The 26,768-nt window shown below is 41.8% G+C and overlaps 1 protein-coding gene across 1 annotated transcript in view; it reads right to left on the bottom strand.

Moving 5' to 3' along the window:
* Nucleotides 1–26,768, bottom strand: part of znf536 (zinc finger protein 536) — a 195,931-nt gene that overhangs the window by 23,927 nt on the left and 145,236 nt on the right. The window contains 3 exon segments of the mRNA XM_034578747.1: nucleotides 19,965–20,808; nucleotides 20,810–21,609; nucleotides 21,612–21,743. Of these exon segments, the coding sequence (XP_034434638.1) occupies nucleotides 19,965–20,808; nucleotides 20,810–21,609; nucleotides 21,612–21,743 (1,776 nt within the window).

The raw sequence follows: 26,768 nt of genomic DNA on the forward strand, positions 1-26,768 counted from the left end.
CACACACACACACACACGCTTTATATTGCCAGATTAGCACTGTCCATTCTGGTCCAATCTTCCATCACACTATGTACCGTACTAAGACATAAGACGTACACTGATTAGCTCTGGAAACATTCAACCTTATGAACCTTGGATTTGCAGCTTGGCACGTGCACACATGTCTGATGGTGTGTGCATGTGTGTGTTTGTGTGTGTGTGTTCCACGAAGCTTGACACGACGTCCTGCTGATTCTTCTGTTGGATGCGATGGGGTGATGAGTGACATGCCTGCATCGCTGATAGCAGTCTGTCTGAACAGATTCACGCCAAAGAGGCTGGTGTGTGTTGTGAGCTAGGAAATTGTGGTTCGCGCTGTGTGTGCGTAGGTCAATTGTAAAAAAAAAAAAGGAAGAAAGCTTTGAAGTTGGTGATCTACACTAACTTAGACTCTCCTTCCAATCACATATTCGTCTTCTCCCCATTTGATTTTCTCTCTCTCGTTCTCTCTGCCCGCCCCCCACCCCCAGGCACACTGTGTGTCAATAATGCTACCAGCTGCTCCACTGCTGCTGCTCCGTGTGTGTGTGTGTGTGTGTGCACGCGTGAGACAGAGACACACAGACAGAGAGATAGAGAGAGAGAGAAGGAGAGACAGACAGAGAGAGAGAGAGAGAGAGAGAGGCCTAAATCTGGTGGACATAAAGGACTTAATGTGATAGGTAATTATGTAGTCTGATCTCACATACAGGATTTAAGAGCTAACTATACCAGCCGTCTCCTGGAGACACACATGATGATGTCTATAAATAACTGTCATATGACAGTAAGATAGACAGATAGATGGCTAAATAGATTGATAGATACAAGGATATATATACAGGCCTATTAGTCTATTGTCAGCACTTACATGTTATTATGTAGTGGCAAATAAAAAGTTGGCTAAACCATGATCCTACTTACAAGTATGTCAGTCGTCAGGTAGGTATACAAAAATAGGACATCCCATGCTAATATATAATACTGCAGCTGTGTAATGCTTTTTTCAATATAAAATCAATCTGTAAATTCAATTTCTTTCAATTAATCATCTAGAATATTATAAAATGTAAAAAGTAATGTGAAAATGCCAATGAAGAGATGAAAGAGAAAAAAAGAGAAACATTTCCCACAAAGGAGCTACCATCAGCAATGTCTGGGTATGTATGTTCATAAATGACTAATCAGTCGCTGTGATTACTTTTTCTGTCAAAATTAAAAATCATATAGTCTCAATTTTTTTTTACATTTAATCAATGCAAATTTGTGATGTGGAGTGAAAAGAAAAAAAAAAGAAATCTCATTTTTTCAGGGATCCTATCTGATTGTATGTTATAATTATATGTATTTTAATATTTAACAAAAAGTGAAATTTTGTTATTTTTCAGATATAAATTTACTACACACTCGTTTAGACAAGGACTGAAGAAAGACAGTAAGGAGAAGCAATGACAAAAGGAAGGAAATGAAGAGAATCAAGAAGAAAAATACTAAAGATTATGATGATGACAACAACATGGACCCTACTCAGATATACATAACAAATAATAAATATATATAAATAATAAAGTATACAAATATAATATATGAAAGCAGTCACTGGGGCAAGGGTTAAGATTAAGAAAAAGATGTTGGCCTCGTGAAGTGAAGGGGAGGTGAATTGTGTTCTTATTTTTCTCTTATTTAAACTGTTTGATTTATTTGCTCTTCCTGATACCCATTTTCATTTCCTCGGCCACCCCCCCACTTGCCCCCCTCCAGTCTTCTCACTTCCTTTTCCTCCCTCCTCCTTCCTCCTTGTTCTGCAGTGCCGGGGCACCCCTGTCATTTGTGTGACTGTTGATCCTTGCAAAGAGGACAGATCAAATATTTCTCCTCCAGTGTATGAGGCTTTCTACTGGGGCCTCGCAGATATGATGATTAGGGCTGACGGACGAACGGGGGCCCCGGGTTTTGAAGTCTGTAACAGACAGCGGTGGCTTTGATAGCCCCCGCTCGTCTTGCACTAGATCACCAAAGACACCAGGCGAAAAAGAGAGGAGAAGAGGAGGAGGAGGGGGTTACGGAGCGGAGGGTGCAAAAGAAAGCGAGACCGAGCGGGGAACAAAAGCATCTGTAGAGTGGTCAGGGCTGGCGGCAGCAGCGGCAGCAGCCGTCAGAGGCTTTTTGAAGTTTACACATGGCCCTCCCCTCCATTTCTTTTCCTCTTTCCCCCCGTTCAACTCCTTCCTTCCCCCGAAAGTCTTCTGCTTCCCTTGTCCTTGAATGCCTTGCGCTGGCTTTTTTCTGTCCTTTTCTCTTTCCCACCCTTTGGTGAGACCCCAGGTCAATACCCTAGATACCCTAGATGGGGCGAAACAAGCAAATGGCAGCTCAGTTTGACTGCCATGCTCCCGTTCCCTGGAGATTCCCAAAACCCATGTCGCTGCAAACATTACCCATCATCAGTTTGGTTCAAGGTGTTTCCCTTTGAGTAGAAAGAGCAAAGCGAGTTCATGTCTTGCGTTTGCAACCCTCCTATAACCCTACAAATCAGCCTGAGTGATCAATCAACACAAATGCAAAGCAAGTCCTCCAACCTAAACGACCATATACGTCATTTGTCCTCAGCCTCTAATAGAACACATAGGGGTGTTTCCAGTGTCCGCTCCTCTTCAGCACCACATGATAAACACGCCACATATAAACTGAGATAAATCACTTTTCAAAAATAAATAACAGATATTTTTATGATGTTTCCAATATATGGAACGTTTGGTTAACTTTAATTAATTGGAAAACATCTGTCTTCGTTGTTAAGCTTATGAACATTTTCTTTAGTTTATTATACAAAAGTTGATTATTGGTATAAAACAGAAAACCGAAAGAGATCTTCCATGTTAAAGACCAATGTCCTGCTGAGCCGCCCCGATCTCCTCTTTGCAGACTGCAATATAACAATGTTAAATAACTTTGCTCCAGTCATACAGCCCAAGAGAGGGCTTTGTTACTTGAATGTAAACATGACATTATGGGACACTTGACACTGGCAATGTCTCACACATCCACCAGATTTTAGCTCAACGGTGATGAAACTATGGATCGTAATAATCAGCTTGCACAAACGACTGAAGGGAGGTTTTTTATGGTCAGTCTCCCTAAATACATGTCAGAGGAAGAAAGGAGATTTTAAACAGCTTCAATCCCAAGAACAGCAGTGGGTTAGCCACAATAGTTTATTTTTAATTCTAGCTGAGATCCCAAAGTTTCAGAAGATATCAAATAGGTATATTTATAAGAAGTATTTTGTGGTCAAATTTGATGCACTTGTTCTCAAATAAAAACATGGATTATTAGGCTTAATTATTTCACTTTGTGTAAGCATGATATAGCTTTACATATAGAGTGGAGCCCACTGTATTGTCAATGCAGAAACTATGATGAACTATATACGATACTGTCAGGTTGAATGGAACCAGATGGTTCACAATCCTCATTATGAATGGTTGGGGTGGATGATGGGTCAACAAAGCATTTGATCCAGGAAAATGTGTCTCATTTCCATTTCCTACCAACAGTCAACTTTTTTCTTTTTCAGCCATGGCTGTTCCTCAGGTTCTAGACTAAGTTTTACTTTGAAACCTGGTGATGAGGGTTACTTAACCTTCTACTTCCTTTTAACCCAAAATGCCACCTTCTTAATGTTTCCTCGGTATTCCGACCTAAACCAAAAGCTTTCTAAAACACTTTAAACCGAACAAAAATATAGCGATGACAGAGCAGAGGACACTTATATGAATCCTTTTGTTTAAAGTAAATTTGCAACAGCTTCATGTCACATGTCATTATTGGTCATTCAGTTTGGAGGACTTCCTGGTTAAAACACTGAGGTGAGGGCAAGGGTCGCAGAGTCATAAGGTCACCAAGCTGACTCAGTAACGTTGAGGGGCGCGAGGGGCTCATGCTGATCTCAACTAAACTTTGGGGCGAAAAGTCCTGGTTCCCTGTTTGTTTTCCTCTCTGACAGAGAGGCTACCTGTCACCGTCGTCCACCACACACAGCTCACCCGTCAGTTATGACAAGGCTTGATGGACGGAAACAGACAACCAATGCAGTCTGCCTTTGAAGCAACTTCAGGGAATATAAGAGGAGAAAACCTTTTGAAACAGGACACAGTGGACTGCACCAGCGTTAACTACGGTTTCATTCAATTTCACACAAAAAGTAAGCAAACTTTTATCCCATTTGTTCTCCACTCTGTACATTACAGTGTGTGCCGTGATACTAGTTGACACCCAACAGATGGCTTTTGTCAGGCCTGGAGAGCAAGAGTTAACCCAATCCCCTGCTCACCCTCCCTCGATCCCTCTCTTCTTTTTAAATGTCTCCCATATAAACAGATTTTGTTGCTGCTTAAAGTGGGCTCAAAATTAAAGCGTATCGTTTTACACACATATTGCATGCATATTACGGAGCCCCAGCTGGTGGCGGGCTGCTCTTAAGAGCCATATGATTAAGTTAGAGGTTGGGGTATCCGATAAGATTTGAGCTCTCTGCCTCTCTAGCTATCTCGCTGCCTATTTTACTGCAAACTTATTAAATGGAGGAAACGACATTATTTTTTCTCTGAGTGTATGTGTAATTATTGTCACACACCTGTGACTCCCTGCCATCCACGACAGGGTAGAAGAGAAGGGAAGGGAAGGAGGGATGATGAGGAGGGGGAGGTGGAACGAGGAGAAACGTCGTTGGAAACAGCGGGAGTCCTCGTTTCAGAAAAAAGGGAAGAGGATAAAGAGGAGAGGAAAAACAAGAGAGCTTGTTAATCAGGCACTTTCTGTCACTGGCTGAACACTGATATCCTAATGATTCACACCGAGATAGTGACATCATAAGGGGAAGTGATGGAGAGATGTAGAGAGAGAGGAAACAAGAGGGGGAAAGTGGTTGCAAATGAAGGAGGAGGAGATGACAGCCCCAGAATGGACAACTGGGTTTGCACAGACAAGATGACAGAAAGCGCAAAATATTAATAAAAAAAGAAGACATACACTGACTGGAAATGTCCCTCTGAATCTGTCATTACATTCCTAACAAACAGGCGCTTGTTTAATTTGAACAGAATGTTTCTCAAGGAGCGCTGTTGTGAAAGTTTTCCAGCCAAGTTTCATTCTGTCATATTTTTTTTCCCTCTCTCTTTCTCCTTTGCCGTTTCCCTCGGCAGACCACCCCGTCGAAGTCTACAGCATGTGATATGATCCTCAGAAGACAAAGGAAATTACCTATTAAGTGGGGGAGATGATCTTCCTTTAGGCGCACTCCAAAAAAGTGACTCACGATGTTGTAATTGTTTACCTTTGACTCGGCCCATAAGTCTCTCCTCCCATCTCTCCCTGTTCGGTTGTAACATAATATTTTGCGGTGCTGCTTTCAGAAGCCCAGCTCTCACTCTCCTCTTTTTTAGTATTTTCTTTTCTCTCTATCCGTTCTAACAGGACAGATGTCACCGCCCCAAACAGTCTGAGTCATGAACGCCTCCACAACCCTGAGTAACCCAAGGACATCAGGGAAGAGAGGACTGTAATTTTACATTTTAGACATTTGGCTGATGCTCTTAGTCATGGCAACTTGAGGGTTCAGTGTCTTGCTCAAGGACAAGCGGACAGGAGCGGTAATGTAATGAAATAAATCAAAAGGAGAGTTCTGTATGTATGTTGCCTCTGGTTATTATTCATCATAAGGAAAACACAATTGTAAAAGGAAAAAAATTACAATTTCAGATAAAAATATTCAAAAAAAACATCACGATGACACACTATTGATTGTGTTGAGGACGATTTATCTCAGTGCACACAGGTGATAAAGTGTCTTCTGTGAACTGTGTTCCTGTGCAGTCATTCATCTGTGGTGTTCACTTTAAGTTGCTTGACGACACAGGTTGTATAACAGTTCCAGCAGATATTCAGGAACTTCTTTTATGAGTTCAACAGGATTCAAAAGGTTATTTGTCTGTACCGATGCCGTTCCCCCCAGATTAAGATTTTTAAAAAAAAGGGCTGGAAATAGCATCAGAGAGCGAGTGGGCTGCATGTGCTTTTTTGGGTGTAATGTTTTAATAGAAAGCAGATGGCTACAGATGCAGAGGCTGAACGCCGGTGATGACACATCTTTAATATTTTAGAGTGGTCTTTGCTGTAAATGTTGCAGCAGCTGTTTCCCAGTGCTGTAAATCTACAGTGTTTTTTAATTCTTTTTTTTTTTTTCTTTTGTGTATTTGTGTGCATGTGTGACTGACAGCTATTGGATTTACCGTAAATTACAGAAATGAATATGGAAAAGTGATGAAAAGGCAGCAAAAAGGGAGGGGTGGGCAGGGGGGGGTTGTGCATATATAGCTTTGTGTGTGTGTGAAAGTGTGTATGCACCCCGACTGTTTGCTGCTGAATCAATTCCTCCTCATTCTGAACCCCGCTGATTATTCTCTTATTTTAGTTTGCTAGAGGCGGCTCACACACTGTTGCCCTGCGAGTATAGGAACTGATATTCAAATGTAAAGTGATACTAAAATAATGAGATGGAGGGAGAGGAAGAGCAAGAAAAAGACTGACGGAGGAAGAAGGGAGGCAGGGAAGATAAATTTATATTTGTATTGTGTTTGCGTTGCGGCCGTTGGTTTAGTTTTAATGTCAGCGGCGAGGAGAGAAGGTTTTCGCCGATGCGTCTGAGTCGAGGTGATTGTCATCAATTCGCGTCTTGGCATTTAAACCACCCTCTTCAAATATGAGTATTTGAAATGCAAATACAGCTGAATATGCCCAGAGAAATTAAAAGACACACACAGGAGTGAAGATATAACTTTTTACTGGTTTTTATCTTCGCAGTTTGCATTGTCAAACACTCCCTTCTCCCTTTTTTTCTCTTTCCAGACAGAGAGAACGAAGGCGGATAATGTGGCTCACAGCAAAAATGGCATACTAAGTGATTATATATTTATTTGTCGTTATGTTCACTCGGCAGAGAGAAAGAGAAGAGACGGAGAGGTGCTGTTTTTATCTTGCCCTTGGCTTCACTGTTTGTGCCTCGCCGGGTGTGTTCGATTAGGTGCTTCTCTTTTTTCCTATTTCTTTTTTTTTTCTCACAAGACACAGCGAGAAAATATGATGCACATTTTTCCCCCTCTCTCCATCTCTCTGACACTACAGTTATTTAAACATCAATAGCCATGCGTCTTCTTTAGCACACATTCTTTCTCATATTGATATTTGTATATGATCATTACTTTTGGCCCTGCATGCTTTGTTATACTGCGTCAGCTTCAATAGGTGTAAGATCCAATACTGCAACCTCTGCATTCAAGCCCCCCCCCCAAAAAAAACCAATAGAATAGTTCGGCTCATTTTATTGTGTAAGTGAATCTACCATAAGAGCTAAGTTCAACATACAGAAGTCGGTGAAAACATAAAAAAAGGCCTGTAATTGCATTAAATTTTGATACCGTCCTGATTTTTCTTTCTAAACTTTTCATACTTGATGGGAATGAGGAGACAACCCCCTCCTAAAAAAAGCACTGCGCTGTGTTCAAGTCAACAGCCTGGAAGAAAGACGTGTTCTTCTAGAACTTTAGGTAAGCTGACGGCGCTCTTTCACAAAGAGATAAAAAAAAGAGTAGTTGTGCCTGCTTCCTCCCTCCTGATAAAGTTACAGAATATTTGATTTTTTCAAGCTTTATTTATTTAATTTGTCACATGATGAGAAGGAAGAGGAGGATGAGTGTGTGTGTGTGTTCGGTGATGGATTGATGTTGTTGATCACAGGATGGATTCATTTGTGAATCTTCAGCCTATACTGACTGCTCCCTGTGGTCATCAATGATGTAGAGATGTGTCTGCACATATTTGTGCATTAAAAAATATTATACAAAATTATTATTTTTCAATTATAGACAATATGATACCACTTCATACCAATGAGCCTTTCCATTTTTTACAACACTACATAAGGGGACAGAGGAAAGTTTATCAGAGAGAGAATGAGTGACGAGAAATGAGTCAGGGTGTGAGGAAGAGGGGGGGGATACGACAACGGGAGGTGGGGGTGACTACCTGCCGAGAGCCGGCATCCAAATGAGAACATAATAACAACATCAGAGAGTGAGGAGAGGGATTGTCTGCGAGATGACAACGGTATTAGACAGAAGTCAGATAATTAAGAAATGCACTTAGTGTTTTGTCAAAAGTGGCCGTCAGTGCTGGTGATGGCGTTTAGTTCTGTGTGTGTGTACGGGCTGTTGGGACCCTGCGCTCCATACTGTAGATAATGAGCCCGGAGAAAAAAATGAAAGGATGAAGGGAGGAAGGAGAAAAAAGTAAACAGAGAGAAAATTAATTAATCAAATAATTCAAAAGTTGTGTTCTGTCCACACAAAGACGCCAAGTTCTTTTGGGCATTTCTGATGGAGCTGTCCAGTCAGGGAAAATGAGACACATCTTGGATAGGAGGCAAACAAGAGGGGTGGCAGAGGATGGGAGGGAGGAATGGATGGATAGAATGGAGTTAGGGGGAGAGAGGGTGGGCCACAGGAATAAACCCAGCTCCCATCTGATGAGCAGCTTGTCCATAATACTGAATCCCAATCTCTTGCCAAGTCTGCTTCCTGATACAGAAACACGATAAGTGCAGACTTTTTCTTCGTCTTCTTTTTTTTTTAAAAGACTCGTTCACCCTTCCTCCACACACCTCTCTTGCTTTTGGCACATCTAGCCGTTACTGTGGCTAATCAGGTGGCTGTTTTTGTTGCTTTGCCCCCCCATGACGTGAAAATCAAATTAAAGAAGTAGTGTGAGAGAGTGAGAAAAAAAGAAAAAAAAATGAGATGTATACATTCATCTCTTTTGTGGCCAAGAACTACCGGACAGATGATGAGGCCATCTTGAGATCGTTTGTCATCTGTCGGACAGCGGTGACCTTGCAACGAATGCCGACCATTGCTCTGATATCATCTTTTAGAGAAAGGGAAAGAGATGCAAAGAGATAGAGGGCGACAGAGAGAGAGAGGGCTGTTGTTTTTGGTAATAAAGACAACATTTATGCCTTCCATTTGCGCTGCCAGTTAAAAGAGGCACAAACATGGAAATCCATTATGGAACGCTTCTTAAAAGTGTGACCAATCCTTGTTCAGTCAATTAGAGTCTGGAGACTGAGAATATGATGTTTGTCTGTTTAGCCCCCGACGCATACAGATCAGCCTGGATTTGATGATGGAAAGAGAGATTTTTTTTTCACACAGATAGACTGAGGGAGAAAAGGAAAACAGAGAGAAATGGATGGAGGGGCAGCGCAGCCAAGCTCTGCTTATCTCTTTTCTTCTCCTCTGCTTTCCTGCTATTTTTTTCCCTCCCCTCCCATATACAAAAGCATTAATGTGCGCAGCTATGTGCTTTGCCATTGTTCTGTGTTTAAAAGCTTAAAAAGGGGACGTTGTGTGTTTGTGTAACTGGCAGAGTTAGCAGTGCGCGGCCGTGTCCAAAAGCCCGTACTTAAAGTTGCTCAGCGCAAAAATAGGCCGCATAAAAGAGAGTGAAAGAAAAGCAGTTAATAAGAGTGGTTACCCCAGAATGAGCGGGGATGAGGTTTCACATTAAAAAGATTTATCTTAAAGTATGGTGCTAATCCCTCCAGTTTTAATCACACACACACACACACACACACACACACACACACACACACACACACCCTCCCCTCACAGCACCCTTTTCATTCCTACCGAGACATAATAAAAAACTATAAACCATAAAGTTCTTACAATTTCTGGAAACTGGCAAATGCAGGGCGCCCTGATTTTACAAGGATTCCTGGCCAGTGAATCACAGAGCTCGGAGGACTCATCTCTCTCACAGCAGATTATTAAACGAAAGAGGAAGTCATGGGGTACAGCGGAGGGCAACAAGGACAAAGGGAAAAGGAAAGCGGGTAGAAGAGGAGTGCATGTTTGCTGTGACCTATTTGATGGTTATCATGATGGCAGAGGTTGTGGTGATAGGTGGCGGAGGGGTGTTTTCATGCTCTCTGTCACACTCGGCTGTGTCATACAAGCTGGATGGATGCCTCTTGTCCACTGCAAGCTGCTTGAACGAGGAAGCATATGGGTGTATGAGAACCTCAGCCCACTTCATGAATATTTGATCCATATTTCCTGTGTGTGTGTGTGTGTGTGTGTGTGAGAGAGAGAGAGAGAGAGAGAGAGAGAGAGAGAGAGAGAGAGAGAGAGAGAGAGAGAGAGAGAGAGAAAGGGAGGAAGGATATTTTTTCTCTCTCTAACTCTCTTTCACTTGTCATTGCAAAAACTCACAAGGCTTACTTTGTGGCATTCTAATCATAATTGCCAATCCTGAATACAAATCTCTCAGCGCTAAACACATTGAGTGAAATTGAAATGACAAAACGAAGCTCATATAACATTGTAATCAAAGATACATTCAGGGGGGAAAAAGATGAAGAAGAAGAAGAAAAAAAAAGTTGAGTCTTCTTCCGCAGCCAGTAAGAGATGAGGATCAGGGGCCAGTTATTAGCTGGGCCGACGAACAAAGAGCCCCAGTGTTGGAGGCCAGCTTAACGCTGAAGCAGTTACTGTACCTTTCAAAACTAATATGTAACCATATCTGTTTTAAAAGGACGATTCATATTACTGTGAATGCATGACAAAAGTTGTTCCCATCCCTGCAACTCAGGAAAGTGGAATCTCACTCGCAGCCCCCTCCCCTACACACACACACACACAAACACACAGGCACATACACACAAACACACACAAGCATTCAGTCGTGGGCCTGGCCTTTTCCTGAAAGCATCCAATTTAAAAAGATGGCAACATTAAATTTTTGCAATGATGTAAAACATCCTCAGCTTTTTGACAGGACAATGGTGCTTATTGTGCTGTATTGTAACTGTGGCAACTCCAAAGGTCAGCGTGGGTGTGTCCGTGCAGACAAGGGCGGCACAGAATGAAAATTGGGTTATATGTGATCAACTAAGTTATTAATCAGATTAAAATGGATTCCCTCTGCCTGCTGTTTAACCGGGCAGGAGGGGGAAATGGAGGGGGGGGGGGCTGAAGTAAAGACAGAGAGGAGGGAAAAAGAGGCAGAACAATAGTCCAGTGTTGACTCATGCGAGAGCAAAGAAAGTCATTGTTTCAGTAGCTGAAGTCACAGTGGCAGATGAGTTTCGATAAGGACCAGCTCTCAGAAACATGCCACTGCATGTAACCAGTTTGTCTGAGAGCATGTGCCCTTGCCATGGATGCCCCCTAGCTTCATCCAGGTAACCTCTCTAATCCTGATTAAATCACTGTAATTAGAACAAGCGGCGTTCCTCCACCCCCATATTTCCCTAATAAAACAATGCAGCAGTTTAAATCCGGTCGCTGGGATTTGCAACGCAACAATGCAGTTTATATCCATCTCTGCCGAGGAATTAAGTGTATTTTCTAACTGCTAATGTTATAATGTTGCCAGCTTATTTGTCTCGATGCTCGCTATTCTTATTCTTATTCCCCCTGCGGTTTGTGTTCTCTCTCTCCCGTTCTCTTTTTTTCCACGCACAACTTTGTTTATTTGAGTCTTATTTATTTGTTTCTTGGCTCTTTTTGATGTTTAAATCAAACATGTTTTTAGCGAGTGGTCGGGATCATCCTTCACTACAGGAAATAATGCAAGTTATTTGTCCTTAATTGCCACAGAGCTTTTCAAACACGCCAACTCGCTGCCTATGTGTCTATACTTGTGTATATTTTTTTGTTTTTATTAGTATCACGGCATGCATCCATTGATGTGGAATAACAGAGGAAATAAAAGTTGACATAGTTTCTTTTTTTTCTCTTCCCCCCCAACCCACGGTTTCCTTCTCCCCCTGCCTTGCTCTCTGTTGTTTTTTATATATCTGTGTTCTTCCTTGAAGTTCCTGCAGCATTGTCTCATTATGTGTCGACTAGCTGTGTAAGTGTAGTTATTATGCCTGCGTGTCTTGCCTGGCAGTTCTCTCTCTCTCCCCTCTCTCTCTCTCTCTCTCTCTCTCTCTCTCTGTTGTGTCTCTCTCGCGCTCCCTCGGAGGATGAGGAGCTTTATGAGTACAACTCCTCTGAGGCGCCCTCTTCACATCTCCAGGGCGCCTGGGGAAGGGAACGTTGCATTCTTAAGAGGAGGAACTCAAACTGAACAAAGTCTACAGGAGTCTGGGAAGAAAAGAAACAAACAGCAAACTAACGAGATGGGAGGCAGAGATCATGTCAAATATATTGGGTTGGAAGGCCAATTTATAACCCATTGTTTCATGTTTTGCAATATCGAATACAATTCGCAATAACATGTTTATAAGTGCACAGCGGGGGAAAGGGTTACAGACTTGCTTATACTGTACACTTAAAAGCACCTGATTTTCACATGAACACACACACACACATCACACACACACACAAACACACACTGGTCTGCAGCTCCCTGTAACCTCCACGCTCCCACGCTGTCTTCACTCCTGTTTCTACAATAATGAATAGAATAATTGTCATGTAACTTTGCAATCATCCAGCATTCGTCTCCATTTCCTTATCAAGGGCAACTCGATACTGCCCCTCATTCACTGTACTTCACTTCCAGGAAACGTGATGTGGCCAGCATCAACGGTGTTATTAGTGAAGATGGCTGAGAGAGAGGATCATGGGAAGAATATGAAGCCTTTTCAAAAAGGACCTTTCAGCAGGCGCAGCAGCTGATATCTGGGGAATTAGTGAGGGGGAAAATATTTTTAGAGCTATCACATCTGCCGCGGAGAAAAGAAAGGCTGTGAGAGTGAGCAACAGGTACCATCCTCAGGGCTTGACAGCAGCTATTACACTTAATTGCTCTTTGAAAATGACACTATTTGCACTTTTAGGTGACAAGGTGATAATTCACCTCTGCAAGTTAAGCTGGTAATATTGTTGCACATGTGAAACAGCACCTCGACCTCACCAGCCTTCAGAGCTGTCGTCTCGGCATTGGCGGAGGCATACAGTGAGAGCGAGGGGTGAGGTGTATCACCAACAGTGGTCCTCTTCTTCTCAGATACAGACAGACAGACAGACAGACAGACGTCTTAATCACTGGAAGAGCACATGCCCTCCAGCAGAGTGAGAGAAGTAAAAAAAAGGGAGGATCCAAGAGTGTGGGAAAAGTGAAAAGTGAAAGGCAGAGATCTCAGAAGGAGGGAGGAGTGCTAGTGGACTCGCTTTGGTCTGAACAGAGACATCACTCGCTTCACTGCGCAGGAAGTCAGATATTGGTCAAACCTTGGTTGAAGTTTTAATCAGGTTAAGATGTTACTTGAACCTTTGCAACCCTGCAATTGAATCTGCTGCGAATAAACGACTTAACTGAACAGTCTGGTGCAGTGACACGACACGAGTTTGAGCTCTGACAGCGACACTCTGTGACCCAAAACTGTGACGACAGAGGGGGGGGGGCTTTGCAAGACGGGAGGATTCTCAAAGGATGATTTGGGGGTTTTATTTTTTTTGATCTGGGGATGTGGCATAATTTCTTTAAGATTTCAGTACTTTTTTTCTACTTGTGTTACTTTTAAACTATTGTTTGGCATTTGTCAAGGTATTGCATTCTGGCTTTTTATTATTAAATTATAATAAAGCTTTAAACAGAGATCTCCACTTTGACTTAAGGTGTTTGGAAGAGAAAACCAATGTAATTATCATCCAATATGTCTGTTCAGAATATCAACAAATCACTGTTTCAAATCTGACCTGCCATATTTGCCATATCAACTGAGAAACACTGCTCTTTGCATGGGGCTCACCACAAGACCGTTCTCAGGGAGGATGATATAATTTATTGAACCTATTGTAGATTTGACAATAAGATTTGACAGTGTGCAACAACAGATTTTCTGTTTTCAAAGATACAAACCATATAGATATACAGATATACTATCTACACTGAACATAGGAAGGGGACGGAATAATCCGGTTACATTTTTTTAAATCTGACAGTCCCTGTGTACCTTATCGAAATAAACTTTGCTGGTTAAATGATGAGGGCAACTCTTAAATTAATTTTTTCTAGTCTCCTCAATGTAGATTTCTTGTAAATTAGACCATAAGCGCCACCTACTCCCACTAGGTCTCTCAGGTGCCACCTTTCTGAACCTGCAGACCTGCTTTTAAGTGTTCAGAATAATCGCCACTATGCAGGTAAACACTGGAGCGTCTGGGAGCAAAGAGAACCCAAGCCCTCTTTCACTCGTCAAAGCATTTTGTGAGAATATTTATGTGTGTGCCTACGAGTTTGCTAGACCAGATGAGGACAGCATTATTGGCAATTGCCAGTTTCTGCATTATCACCAGTTTTAAAATGTGTGTGTGTGTATGTGTGTGTGAGAGAGAGAGAGAGAGAAAGAGACAGACAGAGAGCTTATATCGGAAACTGAGAGCAGACATAAAAGGTTGGTGGCATAAGTGATGGTCAGTGTCAGTAACCCTGTTGGCAGCTGAAGGCGTTCTATGTCTGGGAATTTCTCTTTGTATAAATGTACAAACACAGCTCAAGAATAGATCCGTCCTCTGAGTTACAGCAAAAAGGACCTAAGTTGGAGTCCGATGGCCAGCTGAGGTCTGTCTTCTGGAGTCTGCGTGTTGCAGGTGATCCTCATGGGTTTTTGTGGTTTTAAGCGGGTGCCCCAGTTTCCACTCAAATTGCCAGTAAGGACTATACACTACATCTGCCCCACTGTTCATCGTTTAGTTTTTTTTAAATATACATATTTTCTTGTGCAAAAACAAAATTATTTTTCAAGATTTTACTTTGTTTTTAATGTATTGTAATTGTGTCAAAAGTGGGACGTAACAAATAAAATCAAATATACTATCATTTTAATTTGTGTGTACCAATAAACAGGCAATTTTGGTTACGGTATCTGTGCTAGCGGCATAAGTGCATTAAGTAGCATGTGTGTGTGTTTGTGGGAAGCTTCATTTGTTATGCCTACCTTTCTTCCACTTAAACCAGAAAAAGTGAAAATTACACCAGTAATGCCAACTGTGATCCACTACATCTGTGCTTCACAGCGAGCCCACCAATCCCACCATATGTCTTTAATTATCATCATTGCTGTACAGAACCTGTTCACACATGACACACACACACACACACACACAAACGCACACAAAACACACCACACATACTCAAACACATGTCTTTGCGGGGACCGATAATTACTTATACATTCCCTCACCCTTTACTCTAGCCCTACCTAAACCTCATTCTAGCCATGATCCTAAAAGCAAGTCTCAATCCTCAAAACAACATTAACTGGTGGGATCCAGCACAGTATAGTGGGCTCCCCCGAGCATACAGGTGTATATGTGTGTCTGTTGTATGCATGTCATAGCTCTGTACATTTCCTGCACAATGTTCTGACACGAAAGTCGGGACTCATGGGATCAAACTCCTCACAGTGACGACAGTTCTGCATTTGAGATGAAAACCAAACTGATCAACAGCATGAGTCCATCATCGAACACACACACACACACACACACACACACACACACACACACACACACACACACACACACACACACACACACACACACACACACACTAGCAAAACAGTGTTGTGGGACAAAAAGGTTACTGACACCACATCAAGGCTACACAGGGGAAACTTATTAATTAACTCATTATTTACATTTAATATGTGCAGGGTTTTACATTTACGGCACAAGCAAATGGCAACATTAAGTCTAAAATGGCTGCTTCTTATCTGCAGCAGGGGGAAGAGGCCATTATGTGACTCATTATGAATTGTGATATCTGAATGTCAATCATCCTTCCAGTGTCCCTACTTCAACCTACTAGTTTTTGGAGTTATTTTGTTATAAACTTGTTGTAAGATTGGTGCATTATTCTTGCATAAGAAAAATACCTTCTCTTTTTTAACTTTACAATAAAGCCCAATTTATGCTCATTATACATTGTAATTAAATGAGAATAATTTATTTAAACTGATATTTTTACACATTTAAATATTTTAGCGTTGTGTTGTAGCATAATTAATATTTCTGACAGTAAAAACAAAACTAGCACAGTGACCATATGAAATGTTTAATATAAATTTACACCATAGCATACAAATTCTAGTAGTTACATGGTGACAATGAGGCATGTCTGTTCATCCTCTCAAGTCAACAAAAACAACTCTTCTCAGTGTCATCTCCTGTGTGTACATGAGGTGACTCTGAGAGTTTTCATCTGCAACAACAAACACCAATAAACAACCGCACTTTGAGGAGAACTATAGAGCACGGTGTGAGAGTACTTGTAAATTGGGAGTGATGGGTCTAATTGATGTGAGAATATACAGCGTTACCCTCTCTTCTTTCTCTCTCCTGCCCACCAACTCTCTGTTTGTGTAGCCTACTTCTCAAATTGCAAGAGGTGCTCAGCCATGAGTAGATTTCTCTGCATGCTAATCCAAGTCCTACAGTTCTCTCAACACCTCTCCAGCTTGTCAATCGCAACCTTCTGAAGCTCTGGTCTACATTAAACATATTAAATGAACGAGGGGTTTGAGGTAATGTAAGTAATACGATGTGAGTAGCAACGTTCGTGAGCAGTCATGGCATGTACAGCACTGTTTGAATAATGTAATACCTCATGTTGGATAATGCACGGCTATGGATAGGTCTGCACTGCATCCAAGTATTGATTGTGTTAAGCACATCTACAGTACAGCAAATGGTGCGGGTTCATATCAGTCTTTACACAGAATGTCGGACCTCAGTAACCAGATACCTTGTCTGATTACAGAGACCTCAGGGCCACTGCTGCTGTTAATGACATTTATTGATAAATACTGGGGCAATTTAGGGAGGAGTGGTTTAATACAAAAAATGTGTGAATATGTGTGTGTGGATTGCCTTGATGTGTGTATTTGTCATATGTCAAGGTGCAAGTAGATTCATGTGCACCGCACCCCTGTTTCCTATGGGCATACAAATGAAGAGACGGCCACTCCAGACGTGCGGTGCGTGCCCTACAACAGGTCCCATAGATTCAGAGGAGAATTTCGATATTAATGATTTATGCTGTATTTGCATACAAACCTAATGCAAACCCACTCCAGATAATCACATTTTGCCAGGTCTGAATTGAGTTTTAGGGACATCTCTGCCACCCCCACCTTCTCCACCAACACAAAGGGGTTTACAAGTGGACACATAAAAAGAGACTGCAATAGTGCATTTTCCTATGAAACAAGTGCGCCCATTATTTTCTTCATGTTATATCTGTAGCACGTGTGGCAAATCTAGTAGCTGTCACAATAGTGATAGTATGTCATAAACAGTAGTGGTAGAAGCAAATTCACCAAAGAACTGAACTTTAGCACAGTTTTGAGATAATTCATTTTTATATCTTCTTCTATGTTCTCAACTATTTCTTTAGCCAGGTATTATAATTATTGTTGATTAAAATTCTGCTTAAAAAAACCCAATGATCATTTGATAAAATAGCAGGCCAAGTTTTAGAATAGGCTAATTCACAAAATGGCTTCACCTTGGCCAGCTAATGCTTTATTATTATTAAATAATTAATATTATACATTTTAATATAACAATTTAAAATACATTGTGCTGTTATTTATTATTTGCTTAATTGATTTTAATAAATAATTTAAAATACATTCCAATACTGCACAAAATGTCAGTTTTAGCACCAAGAGAGGAAGTAGTTTTATGTACTTTTTGTATGTATAGGGCATTGGTATTCGTATCAGCATCAGCAAAAGAAACTGTGCAGTATCAGTTGCAGTCGTATCAATAAGTAGTAATACCATATACAGCCATTGATGTTGTAGAAACAGTCGAAGTAGAGCTGTTTTTAGTCATAATTATAGTCATCATATATAATATCAGTACTTGTGGCTGCAGGGGAGAGACTGTAATAGTAGTAAACATACTGTTAAGTATTGATATAGGTTTACAGGCAGTCTTTAGCATGTGGTACATATATTCACACTCATTGGCATCCAAGAGCCCCCATTCTGGTTCACGGTAAATTCAGATTGCTCGTTACTACAAAGATATGAAATGCATAAAGCCTGTTAAATCAGTAAGATTGCCTGGAAGAGTTTTGCTGTATAAGATACAGTGTCGTATCATCTGATGCATATATATCACTGTAACAGTGCACACAGGTAGATGATGGCTGGGATGGTAGTAGAGTTCGGCAGCACAAGTCACACAAGGTCATACTAAGTACAACAACTCACAGGTCTTGATTTAACTCGTGTTGCCAATAATCTTTTATATATTTCTATGCTGGCTCAAGTGCCATCAGATATATGGATGGTAGATATATATTACCAGGAAGTTGAATTCATAACAGTGAATGGCTGACTCAGGCTAGGACAAACTAACATGTAAGAGAAGCTTTTGCTCCATTGAGAAAGCCTTCTATGTTTGGGTTGTGTTTTCCTAATTGCAAATCAATCTGCCCACATTACATAGGTTCCTTTCACAAGCTTTCTTATTAGACAGTAAGTAGGGCATTCCCACACAACGACATAAATTAAACGTACAATATATACTGTGTTTATACATCAATCTTTTATCATAAAAATGCTTTCACAATGTCATTATCTGCAGAGAGTCTGGTTCCATCACAGCAGGTGATATTTTGTCAGATGGAAAGGTCAGACGAACACATGCAGCTGCACTGCTTCATTATCAAAGAGGTCACTATCACTATGGGTTAATGCATCTTTTACTGAATTCTCATAAATGTGTGCCCGTAAAAACATGAGCTCTCCATGTGATTGGAAAATTGCATTAAATTCTTTTGTTGGACACAAAAGAAAACAATTATGTCTGTAAACTGTATTCGGACATTATAATAATAATAATAATAATAATAATAATAATAATAATAAAGATTAAAACATTTAGTTCTCAATTAAATCACCAGGCATCAAGCGGGGAGAGAGACAATGGGTAAATGTGGTAAATTGATTGAGGTACAGGAGCCACAACTTACTGTGCTTGCACTTGCACTTGCACAATTAATTATTTATATTATTATTTGTTAGCTTCCACTTCCAAAAAATGCAAATGTCTTAATTTCCAGTCTGAAGGAGTTGTTACTGATTGGATCTCAGTCTCTGCCAAAGCTAAACCACCTTTCTGCATTTTCTGTCTCTGCAGTTTGTATAGCATCAATGTTTCAAAGCTCAACACAAACTTCTAGTTTTTATTTTCTTCTTATATAGACACCGTTAGCAGCTACCCCTAAGCAGCAAAAGAACAATGTAAAAATAGAAAAAAAGAAAATGGACTTCCTTCTTCAGTCTCAAGGAGCGGCTATAACCTTAGCAGAATCATGAAAGTTGACAGTTCATTTTTCACAGGGTCATAGATCGACGAGTCTTATAAAGTAATGGGCTTTTGGGAGCCAGCTTTATGAGAGCTAAGATAGTTAAGAGACATGTGGAGGAGATGGCATGGGGAGCTGAGGTCCTGCTCTGACTCATCCAGGGTTATTCCCTCCATGCTGTGGGGTGGGAGGGAGGTGCTGCACTCCCAGTAATATAAACGTGTAATAAAGATTAATCTGTTGCTAGTCGCCAGGCTGATAGCTTCTAAACTTGCTTGAAATAAGACTAAAATCACTTCAGAGCCAATCTGGAGACCTTTAGTGAGTGTCTGAGATTCCTTCGTGGGTGTCAGGAAAGGAAAACATATATGTTTGTCTTTCGTGTTTAGTGTTTATGTGTATGCAGTGGTGGGAAAACTGGAGTCGAGTTTCAAACATGTGTGGCTATTTATGCGTGGGGTTTTCTGCTGGTAAAGGTGTCTGTGAATAAGTGTGTGGGTGTGAGCTTTACAGCAGTTACAGTGTCTGTAGGGGTTTAACACACTCACCAGGTGCATCTGGCCTCTTCATGCCCCCTGTGGATGCTCCTCCTGCTCCGCCACCAAGGCCATTGAATGCGGGGATGTTGTCATTGCTGTAGGCTCTGAGGACAGACAGCATGTTCATCTGCTGCTCTAGGTGGGTCTGCTGCTCAGCCTTCAACAGTCCTGGAGGGCCTCCGGGAGACAGGAGGCCCAAGCCTTGCTGCCACTGCTTCTCCAGTGGCAAAGCTTGGTTTTGTGGTTGGGGAACCAGAGAAAGTGCCGTCATTGTGGATGAAGAGGCTGCCAAACCAGCTCCACTTCTTTGGGGCAAAGAGGAGTCGTCTTGGAAATGTTTGGGGTGGTTCCGGAGGTGGTTTGAGGCCGAACTTCCTTCTTCCTCTCTCTCCATGTCCATGTGCCCATCCTCATCTCTTTCCTCCTCCTCTTCAGCCACTCCTCCCTCTTCTTCCTCTTCCTCAGAGTGATTCTGTTGCTGCTGTCGCATGGGTGTGGATGAAGGGGTCTCACTGGCACTGTGCAACCTAGCCTTCACAACCTCATCATCTGATCCTATCTGGTCCTCTTCAGCACCTCCACGGGAGCTCCTCTCACCAATCTGGTCATCTCTGGCTGAGGAGGCTCCAAAAGCCTGGCTAGGCAGGTCAAGACATTGCTCTGGTGGGGCTATATACCCTTGAAGGGCCTGGTTTGCACTTGGTGATCCATCATACAAGCCACCAAACCTTCTGTAGAAGTCACTCTGGAAGGGGTTGTAGGGCTGGTCCAGGTGGTTGTTCCAGCCTCCCTGGTTTTTCTCTCCATCTCTGTTTCCATCTTTTTCAAGGGCCACACCAGAGGTCTTAGTGTTGTGGTAGAATAGTGGAGGTTGTGGGAGAAGTGTCTCCATGAAGCTCCTTGGCTGTGTCAGACCGCTGCAGTTGGGCCTTACCCATGTGGTTGGCCTGGAGGTGCAGAGCCATGAGCTCGATTGAGGAGGTGGAGAAGGAGCAGAAGAGGCAGCCATGCCATGCCACATTGTCATGGATGGTGACTGAGGAGCCTGGCAGAGATCCGGATGCAGACTCAGGCCGAACTGACACAGACAGATCAAGTGGTTCATACTGGGATCCAGGTTTCCCTGGGCGTGAGTTCTGTTTGGCGTCAGCCTTATCCTCTCTGTCCTGTTCAGCAGACATGGCTCGCTTGGCTTTGGGCTCGCCGTTATCATGGTAGAGCTGGGCCTGGAGCTGGACTGGACTCTGGTTGTCCTTCATATCCTTCTTCATGGAGCCAAGGACAAAGCTGTCCATGAAGGCCTGAAGAGAACCTTGAAAGTGGACTCCATTCCCCATCATACTTTGGTAAGCCCTGCTTAAGTCAGAGAAGCTGGCAGGACTATCTGTTGCTGTTGAGACAAGGGCGGACGGGGCATCAGCAGTCTTCATCTTCTCAGTTGAGGAGGCAGAGTCAAAACGGCGATCACCACGCTCACGATCTCTGTCATGTGGAGATATCATGCCAGCTGACGCCCACTGATGTGGCAGTAATGGACCTGCCCTGAAGTCGAGGTTGGGAGGCATTCCCTTGAAAACACTGCGGAGGACATCTGGTCGGGCAAAGATGCCGCCACCCGCTGTCTTTCCATGGTCCTCTTTGTGGTCGGAGGAAGGGTGTGGCCAGAGGATGGGCCTGAGATGGTGGAACCATTTTGACGCTCACGGTGGTGGCGCTCCAGGTGGTACTTTAAGCTGGCAGACTGGGTGCCAGCATAGTCACAATGAGGGCACCGGTAAGGTTTCTCTCCTGAGAGGTCAAGAGAGAGACAGAGAAAGGGAAAGACAGAGAAAACAGTGAATAATTAACCTGATTATTAGATTGACTGGATATCAAAATCTATTTATTAGAGCAGGGAATGTGGACCCTAGGGTCATGTAACCTCCCTGAACACAGAAAATTAGGTCAAATGAGTAGAGCTCACACAAAATGCAATAAAACATTCAATTTTTGACTCCTCAAAAAAAATGAAGCAAGAAAAAAAAAAAAAGAGCATAAAATAAACTAAACTAAAGAACTAAAGAACGATATGATAATGAAGATAGTGAAAAAGATCCTGCATCCAACCAAAGATCTGCTCCACTTGTGTGTGTCTGTATTATTGCATCTGTATTGCAATGTGGGCGTGGAGTAGGCATCTAAATATGGGTCGATCCAGCCTGATCCAGCCCCACCAAGTGAGCCATCACTCACATCAGCACAATAAAAAAAGAAAAAAAAACATTTCACCATATGGTGCTTTCAGTCCACTGTAAGAGATAATATTTTAAACTGACAACAAAACTGTCTTGATGCTATCTGTGTGTGCACGAGCAAGGGCAGTGGCGGAGGGTATGGTGAGGCTTCTGTCTGTGTGTGCAAATGTGCGTGGGTGTGAGTGTGCATGTGCGTGTTTGTGTGTGTGCCGGCAGTGGGGTCATCCCGCCTCTGTTCTGGCCTTGTTTGCTGTCAGGCCTGTGCCCTGGCGATGAGAGTGCAATTTCTCAGATATTCCCTATTTGCAGTTTATCTTGAGAAACATAAATCAGCCTCGGCATAAGACCTGGGCAACCACCGGCCCACAGTAGTGCACTGAGAAGAAAATATGGAAGATACACTAGAATGAAAAACTCATGAGTATTAAAAAAGAGCGACAATGAAAAAACTCAATGAGTATTAAAAAAGAGAAACCAAGACAAGAAATGTGCGGCCGACATATGTGAACCACATGTTTGTTACAGTGAAGCGCTATGATAAAGAACAATATGATTCACTGCAGGATACACAGATCAAAGTGATTTATATTACGGTAAAAGAGGGGTAAATCTGTTGTGTAACATTTACATATATTTATTTATGCTGCTCACCCATATTCATGAACATTCTTGGTAATGGTATATAACACCAGCATTATTCTGCCAGAAGTGGATCTTCCACTGCAATGATACTTAGGCTGAAATAGAACACATCCTGCTTGCAATTATAATAGGCTTGGAGTCTGAGCCAGCTTTGGATTCATTAAACAATGAACAGAGAGGGGAAAAATGCTAAGCTTGATTTTTTGAAGATAAATTTATTTTATTTTTTATAATGTATACCAATAAAAATTCTCAGAGTGCAGTTTCTGTTCGAGGGAGAACAGCGACTGTATGAAAAAACAGGGTGGGAAAAGACATTTAATAAAGGGTTTGGCTGTGGTGTTTTGTGTATGAGTATTTCTGTATGTTTATTCTATTCAGTGTATGGCCTTAAAATGTTCAGATTATACACATGGAAACCATTTTATGAAAGGAAAAAAAGGCATTGTTACGCAAGGCTGGCTTGAATGATTTAAGTCGGGCTGTGTAGTAAATCATGGATATAATTAGCAAATGGCATACTGCTCAAGTAATTTATCATTATTTAGAGGGCACCATTCCAGAAAAAGACTCTGCGATCTGCAGACCTACTGCAGAGTTCTCAAATAAAGGGCCACAAACACCAACTCAATACAATATTGATACAGGAGAGAAAAGAATAGGAGGGTATACAAAAGAAAATTGAAGGTGGAAATGCTGAAGTGAGAACGGACAAAGAATGGGGGAGAGAAAAAAGGAGGGGGCGCATGCAGAGACAGATAGCCTTGACTATAGATAGAAAGACAGTGATTTGATATCTTTTCTCTTACACTAGAGTGGCTATGAAGCATAGAGTATATTTAAAATAAACCATACGAGATGAGCTTTTAACCCAATAAGTGCTTCTCCTGTGAGCTGCTGAACAGAGGCTCAGTGCTGATTTAATAAGGAAACGTCCCTGATGCAAATGATCATTCTCAATTCCTCTAACTGGACAAAATGATATTCTAGGAGCCAAATTAGACAGAAATTAGACTGATCTGATCTTTTTTTCCTCCTCTGTTTTTTTTTTCTTTCCTTATAAAAGGTTGTTAATGTTCATGAGAGGAAAATAAAGATTAATGTCACATATACATATCTGAACAATAAAGAAAATGCAAGCAAATATGTGTGACAGAACCCCTTTGATGTTTATAGAGTAAGTTAAAATGAAAATAAATACATAGGCCTTTAGAGAGTGATCATCTTATTTCAATCTTCTATTAAAATTAGGAATTTAAATGTATCTGGGGTGAGCGAGACTGAAGCAAGAGCATTTCTGCATCGACTTGTGTTTACGTGTGTGTTTGTGCCATTTGGAAAGTGTGTGAACACATGTTTATGCATGTGTGTCAGCCTGAGCCGGTGTGTGTATGTGTGTGTGTGTGTGTGTCTTAGAAGGCCATTTGGACTGGCTAAGACATCTGCTCCATCATACGTCAGGGGCCTGGTGTGACATCTGGGGAATATACTGTATCCTGCCTTGCAACATTACACACAATTTACTGCTAAAGGTCATTATGTACCCGTTAATCCACTTTTAATTGATATCAGCGCAAACAGCACAACCTCCCAGCCACATGACAGATCGCTGCCACCACAAAACCAGGAAATTGCAATTTGGGAGTTAAAAATAGATGGGTAAACTTTTTTTGGGGGGCTGTTCCTGCTTCACTTTGTTGTATTACTTTGGACATTTGGTTCCTGAGGAAGGTGAAGGATAGATGGGTAAGAAGAGCACCTGCTGTGTCTTTGACTTAGAAAAATAGAGCTCGTAACACATCATTCTCCTCTGGGGCCTGCTTCTTCACGTCATGTTGCATGTACTTACTTCATTTGGCTTTGTGTGAAGTGTGACAGCAGCAAAGAAACAAGTTACAACCTGTTACAACCTCTACAGAGGGGCTATTAAAGTGACTTGGCTAGATATGACACGCTCGATAATGGATTTCCATTTGGCCACTAGGATGAGAAAAAGTGCAATAATAAAGAAAAGCTCACAATACTTCCAGGGTTAACATTTAAATTGCATCAGAGGTAAAACATAATAGATGCACTGTATGCACTAAGAACGTTTTGGATTAATATGTCCATCAAAACCAACAACCAACTTTACGGCAAATGTCACTGAAACAGGAGTAACATTTGTTGGAGACTACTTCAGCCATGGATTAATACACATTTGGTGCTTTAGTGAGTATTTACAGCAACATAGTTGTGTACATGGGACTGCCTGAAAATAAATGGAGCTCATTGGTATATCTAATTATAATATATGGAATGGAAAAAAGCACTGGGCAAAAAAGTATGTAAGGAAAGATACTCTTTGAATGAGGAGGAAAGAGAGGGAGGAGGGGGCACAGGAGTGAGAGGAATGGGGGTGGGAGACCACAGGTCCCTCTTGATTCATCCTGATTACAAGGTTAGGTTAAGGTTAAGTGACATGGGCAAGTCCTGCCTCTCCTCTTTCTCTTCCTCCCTCCCTTTGTCTCACGCTCTCATCGTTTAAAGGTGAGCAGGGACTCTTATTGGTTATGCAGCCCTGCCTGAAGTTATGTGTGGCTATTGTCAAGAGCGAGGACCTTTTTATTTTTTACACACAGCTGCTTACTGCTAAATAGTGCCTTGTCCAGAAGGGGACAATCTGGGCCTCTAATTGCTGTCACTGAAGCCTAGATTCATTATGTGACTTTCCCATTAAAATGTGAGCATTAATTTGTATAATGAAATATCACCCTCTGCAGTGTGTTCATTAGCTGTGGCCCCACACTGTAGCGCCACAGCAGCACAATGTTAGCTACCTAGAAAACTGTGGTTAATTTTGCTAATGGATATTTTCCCACTCACTGTTCAAGAGGAAATTAATACTGTAACATTAGCTCTTTAACTTTTGGAGAAATTTAAATTCACTTCATTCCTTTCAAGCTGGTGTTAGTCGCTCATTAATCTCCATGTTGTGTTGCACAATGCTGCCTCGACCGGCTTGGTAGGCAATTCCATTGTGTCACTCACATTGCATTAGGATGAAGGGGAGCTCGGCTGTCATCTGTGCATTTCTCTGCATTGTCACCAGAGCACAGAGAGGATCTTTAGCTGCTGTAAAAGTCATCTTGTGGATGTAATCAGGATGTCACAGTGGAGCTGGTATGATTAGGTTATGGGAATGATTTAAAGGCCACATGTTGGGGATGTATCAAGCTGTTCCTCTGTGCACGTGGAGAAGACTATGCTGAACCTGTGCTTGGATGGGCTCCCATCCAAAGATACATTCCTTTCAAAAAGACAACATACTTCCTAACCTTTCTCACTTTTGCTGCCAGCTGCAGACGGTCCATGTTAAGCATTTTATTTGACTGTATCTCCGAGATATATAAATGTAAAATACAGTACACTGTGAAGACTCACCTCCACAGGCCTGCTTGTCTGTGTGTGCTTTGCCAAATGAGCTAACGCCAGGACTGGGCTGAGGTCTCTGCTTTCTCCATAATAAAATATGGCCCTCACGGGTATCCTTACTGTACTACTCAAAGCAGACATAACTCAGCTCTCTCACCACCAGATAACAGATGCTTCCCGAAAACCACCACCATCTCTATCACAGCCCGGCTGTGACCTGGATGTACTATTTAACATAGGGATCTTAATTGTGGCGGTATACACCAGATGTGTTATCATGCTATAGCGTAAAGCTTTTCCTCTAATTCCTTTCCAGATTTGAGGTACGGTATGTGTGTCTCTTATTAAGCAAAGCAAAAAGGGGGTTACAGTACTGGTGGTCTCGCGTTCTGCCTTTTAAGTGCATGCATGGAGAAGGAAGAGAGGGGGGAAAAAGCAAAGGAGACAGAGAAGGAGAATAAAAAGAAAAAACAGGCTTTGATTTTTCTCAGCTGTAAGGGATTTTCAATTTCAGTTGTGAGCG

The sequence above is a fragment of the Hippoglossus hippoglossus genome, chromosome 3 (genome assembly GCF_009819705.1).
Source record: "Hippoglossus hippoglossus isolate fHipHip1 chromosome 3, fHipHip1.pri, whole genome shotgun sequence".
Lineage (NCBI taxonomy): Eukaryota > Metazoa > Chordata > Actinopteri > Pleuronectiformes > Pleuronectidae > Hippoglossus > Hippoglossus hippoglossus.